The sequence below is a fragment of the Lactuca sativa genome, chromosome 8, assembly GCF_002870075.4.
Source record: "Lactuca sativa cultivar Salinas chromosome 8, Lsat_Salinas_v11, whole genome shotgun sequence".
Classification (NCBI taxonomy): Eukaryota; Viridiplantae; Streptophyta; class Magnoliopsida; order Asterales; family Asteraceae; genus Lactuca; species Lactuca sativa.
The window spans coordinates 238931213-238936996 of record NC_056630.2 but is presented as its reverse complement, the minus strand read 5'-3'; the positions used below and the strand labels follow the sequence as shown (position 1 = coordinate 238936996).

The following is a 5784-nucleotide window of genomic DNA, read 5'->3' as shown; positions in this document are numbered from 1 at the left end:
TCATCAAATGGATGTAAAAATAGATTTTTTGAATGGTGATCTTGACGAGGAAGTTTATATGAAACAACCAGAAGGTTTTGTTCTGCCTGGAAATGAACAAAAAGTGTGTAGACTTGTAAAATCATTGTATGGACTTAAACAAGCTCTAAAACAATGTCATTTGAAGTTTGATGAAGTTATTTTGTCTAATGGTTTTTCTTTAAACCAATTTGACAAATGTGTTTACAGCCGTTTTGATTCATCTGGATCTGGTGTGATCATTTGCTTGTATGTTGATGATATGTTGATTTTTGGCACTGATCAAAATCAAATTAATGCAACAAAGGATTTATTGTCTTCAAAGTTTTCCATGAAGGATATGGGGGAGGCGGATGTAATCCTTGGAATAAGGATTAAACGGGTGAACAAGGGACTTGCTATTACACAGTCACATTACATTGAGAAAATTCTCAAACGGTTCAATTATAGTGATTGTACACCCGTTAGAACCCCTATGGATTCAAGCATGAAGTTGATGACTAATAGAGGCAGATCAGTTTCTCAACTTGAGTATTTGCAGGCTATTGGTTCTTTGATGTATGCTATGACTAGCACTCGTCCCGATATAGCTTTCGCAGTGGGAAGATTTAGTAGATTTACTTATAATCCTAGTACTCAACATTGGAAAGCGGTTCATCATGTTTTCAAGTATTTGAAAGGAACCAAGGATTATTGTTTGTGTTATTCAGTATTTCCTTCGGTTTTGGAAGGATATTCTGATGCGAGTTGGATATCCAATAGAGAAGATCATTCTTCTACAACTGGTTGGGTATTTTTGCTTGGTGGAGGTGCTATCTCATGGGCATCTAAGAAGTAATCTTGTATAACAAGTTCAACAATGGAATCTGAATATATTGCATTGACTGCTGCAAGTAAGGAAGCAGAATGGTTAAAGAATTTGATTTATGAGATTCCATTGTGGAGGAAACCGATTTCATCATTATCTGTTCGCTGTGATAGTGTTTATACTTTGAGTAAAGCTTATAATCAAGTTTATAATGGTAAATCGAGACACATTGATGTTAGACATAGGATGATTAGAAATCTAATCATGGATGGTGTGATTTTTATTGAGTTTGTAAAATAACAACAAAATTTGGCGGACCATCTCACTAAGAGTTTGGCGCGAGACTTAGTGCACAAGTCTGTTATAGGCATATGCTTAAAGTCCTTGTAAAGTCTTATGAATGAGACACCCAATTCCCCTCTAATACAATGTTAGAGGTTGAATTCAATGAGGAAAGCTTATTTATATGAATTTGAACACACATTATAACTATCCGAAGGTACGTGTGTTTGAACCTGTAGAGACCAGGATGAATTTGATTTCTTAATGATTCTTTTGATAAAATGTATACAGGTACATGAATAAAACAATCGCCTATATGATCGTGAAGTGTAGCCGTACTTCAAAGAGCTTGGGACTTGGCTTTATACGATCAAGAATGGATTCGGACACACGACTTTATAATTAGTGTCAAGTTATTTTGTTGAGATGATTGTAAAACGAAGGTGTACATTATCTTCAGATACTCAAAAGAGTTGATGGGTTGAATCTTTGAGATACCTTGATTTCTCGAGTGTTTGAAATGTGTAATATACTAACATGAAAATTCAATCGTATCGATATTTTCATTAATGCATTAGTCTTCTTTCTTTTGTTTTTAAGTTTGTTAATTCAAGGTTACACTAAAATAGGGGAGGATTGTTGGTGATTTTATCACCAAAGATATTTTAGTGTAATGGATTTAACAAATGTTTTCAAGAATAATGTTTTAGTTATAATACAAGTTAGGAGGTATGAGAGTGCACACTTGTATTTACTAAACATTGTTAGTACCGAACTCTAATCTACTGTGTCAAGTCAGGGGTCCCGCTTTTCTGAAAGATGCAAATTCAAGGATTAATCTGTTATTCTTGAAAAATGCAAATTCAATGACTAATCTGTCTTTTCTAAAAGATGCAAATTGTTCTTGTTTATCCGTTGAGTGGATAAATTCGTGAAAAATAACAACTTTGAAACACAGAAAACTGGAAACGCTTTCTTCTTCATCTTCTCAAAATTGATTCTGATTTTGTGCCTAAAATCAAAATTGTTACATCATGAATTATCCTGGTTTGGATTTCGTGATACCCAAAGCATATAGGGTTAAAATATCAAACAAAGAAAGTGTTAACACGATTCCTGTTTGTGATCCAGATTTCCAATAACCCTATTTCGTTTTTCTCTAACAAAATTAACCTGTCGATAGTAGTTGTGGTTATGAAACTGTGTCGGTTTCTAACATGATGGAATTATGTACCACCATTTTCAATAGTGTTCTTCACTAAAAAGGGTTCCTAATTATGATACTTTGTGGAACGAAGACAAGACGATGAAGGGGTGGATGAAGCATTTCGAGTCATGGGTTCTTGATCTTAGGATATAAGTATTTTTTTTATTTTGATTTAGTTTTCTTTTAATTTATATTATAATTATAGTAATAGATAATAATTATAATAAAATATTGTCATTTGTCGTTTAAACGATACCTAAAATTTAAAAAAAAAAATGATGTAATCAACATTTAAATTTATTTGAAAACAAGAGGCCGCATATATCATATAAGAATGGGAGAGAGCCAAAAGGGGGTTTGAAGAAGAGGACGGTGATGATGTCAAGAGTGGGGTACGTAAAACGTGGGATGCCCAACAAAATTACAAATTACAATTAGAAAAATGCAATTCGTATGACGTTATCCTTTCGTCACTTCTATACTTTTGTAACGCGTAACTGCCGTTGACGCCTGACCCTTTCAAGTCACCCAAAACGCAACCCTCTCCATTTCTCCTATAAATCTCTCTCGCACCAAATCCAAACCCCACACCACACCACACCACACCACTTCAAAAATCAAAATGCAACAAGCAATCCCTTACAAACCATGGACGATTCACTCCGCCCTATCTCAGCCGCTAAACCACCACCAGACCACCCAATTTCACGGATCTGCAAAAGGCGCTGTCAGAGACGCCGTGTCGGAAAACGCCGTCATCGTCTTGGCTCGTCGTGGATGCTGTATGAGTCATGTGGTGAAGCGGTTGCTTAACGGCCACGGTGTGAATCCTAGCGTGTTTGAGTTTGATGAAGGGGAGGAGAATGATGTCGTGAAGGAACTTGAGATGATCGAGGCGGAAAACGACGGTAAGGATAGCCGGAGTTTACAGTTTCCGGCGGTGTTCATCGGTGGGCGGATATTCGGTGGATTAGATCGGGTGATGGCGACGCATATCACCGGTGAATTGATCCCCGTGCTTAAACAAGCCGGTGCTTTATGGCTTTGATTTTGTCGACTTAAGTTTTGTTAGATTTGTTTTTTTTTATGTAATTAATTTAGCGAATGTTGATTTTCTTTTTCTTTTTTTTTTTTTTTTTTTTTTTTCTTTTTTTTTTTTTTTTATCGCGGGTGTTGAAATTTTCGGTATTAAGTACATGATCTTTATACACATAAACATAATGCAATGAAAGTGTAGTTTGACTTAAATTAGGGAATACTTTGGCTTCAATTAGGATTTTTTTAAGCGTACATATGATAATGCACGACGTACGGCTTATAAGATGGTAAGAAAAATAAAATGCAAAGTACAATAATTCATGCAAGTAATACATGCCACGATAAGACTTCTTGGTATATTCGTGTAAGAGTCTCCACTCCATAAGTGTGATTTGGCACCCTTACCATATGTAAACATAATTGCCGATGAAGCTTCGGTGTGTTAATCGTGGCACCAGCTAAGTTCCGGAGGAAAACAAGAAAACAACGGGTCTCTTTTGACCGTTCTACCTTTAGAGAAGTTAGAGTGAATTATAGTTTTTGTCCCTATAGTTTGGTCAAATTAGTAGTTTGGGTCGGTAAGTATAAAAATTGATAGGTTAGATCCTTATGGTTTTAATAAATTGCAATCTCAATCATTTTGCCCATATAAAGTGTACCGAACCCTTTTTTATATCTTTTCTATTTTGCCTATCATTAATTTATAATTTGAAATAATAATAAAATATAAAAAGAAGACCTGCATATCCAACCCCACGACCCAACAGCTCAGCCTCCTCAAAATCCATTGTCCAATTGTTCTTCAGCTTGTTTCCCTCCTCGAAGCATTGTCTCCATAACCGGTTAGGAACAATGTAATTCTCAGGGGTCAGGTGCACATTATTATTATTATTATTATTATTATTATTATTATTATTATTATTATTGAATTAAAAGTTTTTAGTTGTGGCCCTTCTCACGACATGAGGAGTAATTTGGACATTCACATCATTTTGAGACTCATGATGTGAGTAATCCAACTCACGACGTGAAAGCAGTTTGAGGACCAAAAACCTTAATTTTCGATATTTAAAGGAAAGATGGAGGCTAGGGTTGTTCACTCTCCGCCTCCCTCACACTCTAAGTCTCAGAGTGTTGGATTAGGTGTCTAAGTCCATAACTATAATTAATATGTACTTGATTTGATAGTAGCATGATCATTTTAGGTTGTCTCCACCTTAGCAACTTGACATGATGACTTTTGGAGAGAGATGTTGAATTTATTATTTAGAATAATAAATTGATTTATTAATGTATTGTGAAAATAATATATTAATTAGAAATCATATTATTTAATTAGTATTTAATCATAAATTAATTTGGAATTAATTTTGGGATTAAAGGAACTGATTAAAAGAACATGAGCTGTTTTGCAAATCATTGATAGTTGCAAAACTGGGCTGATGGACTCCTTAATTAGGATTGGACGAAATTCTATAAGGAGGCCCTATAGATTTCATCCAAGGCCTATTGATGGGAGGTCCATGGGTTGATCGAGGAGTGTGACCGACACTATGCCGTCATCACACAGGTAGCTGCTACTGCATCCACAACAGCCTTCACCATTGATGGATCTTAGAGATGTGAAGCGATGCAATACCGAGAGTTCAATTATATGAAGCCTCTAGAGTTTTGAGGCGATAGGGACCCGATCATCGCTTCAAGGTGGATTTCTGACGTGGAGGGACGCTTCTTCATGTATTCATGTCCTAAGGGCTAGAAGGTGAAATTTTCGTTGAATCTTCTTCGTTGGGGTGCGAAGGATTGGTGGGAGTTTGTGACCAATGGCTTTTCGCATGTATAGCAAGCTGCAATGAGTTAGGAGCAACTTCTAGATATGTTCCGAGCGAAGTATGTTCTTCTTGTGCAGCGCGAACAATTGGCACATGAGTACCTATTGCTAAAACAAACATCTGAGATACATAGAGAGTTGTTTTTTGCCCTGAGTATGCCACTTCAAAGCAGGCACAGTTGTCACGATACTTGAGTATGATCAAGAAGGAGATTCAGTAGTTTGTAGACCAGACCTTGATTGAGATGCATTTAAGCGCTACGAGGAGGGAGATTGAGTTAGAGACTCAGAAGAAGGATGAAGGGACAACTTCATGATAGTATCTACTAGCGGCCAGGTGGTTCAAGTCTGCTGGCCGAAGTTTGATATCAACTGAGGGGAGGTGCAGATCTTTTGTATGTTACATGTGTGGTGAAGAGGGCCATTTTTGTTGAGATTGGAAACGGAGTACGCGAGTTTGTTTCCCTTGTGGTCAGGAAGGCCACATCAGAGCTCGTTATCATTTTATCATTTTCGGTGAGGTGCTGGATCCTACAACCCTAGCTTGGTAGTTACCCGACAGTCATCATGGGATGGACAAAGTCTTGGAGACCAAGATCT

General features: G+C 36.7%; 1 protein-coding gene across 1 annotated transcript; it reads left to right on the top strand.

The window, feature by feature from the left end:
- The first annotated feature begins 2854 nt into the window (after positions 1–2854).
- LOC111894537 (glutaredoxin-C9) lies at positions 2855–3441 on the top strand. The gene has a single exon (XM_023890610.3). It carries the CDS (start codon positions 2938–2940, stop codon positions 3361–3363), a length of 426 nt encoding a protein of 141 aa, XP_023746378.1. The 5' UTR covers positions 2855–2937; the 3' UTR covers positions 3364–3441.
- The last annotated feature ends 2343 nt before the right edge of the window (positions 3442–5784 follow it).

Coding starts and splice junctions, on each gene's coding strand:
- LOC111894537 (XM_023890610.3), top strand. CDS start 2,938: ATGCAACAAGCAATCCCTTACAAACCATGGACGATTCACTCCGCCCTA.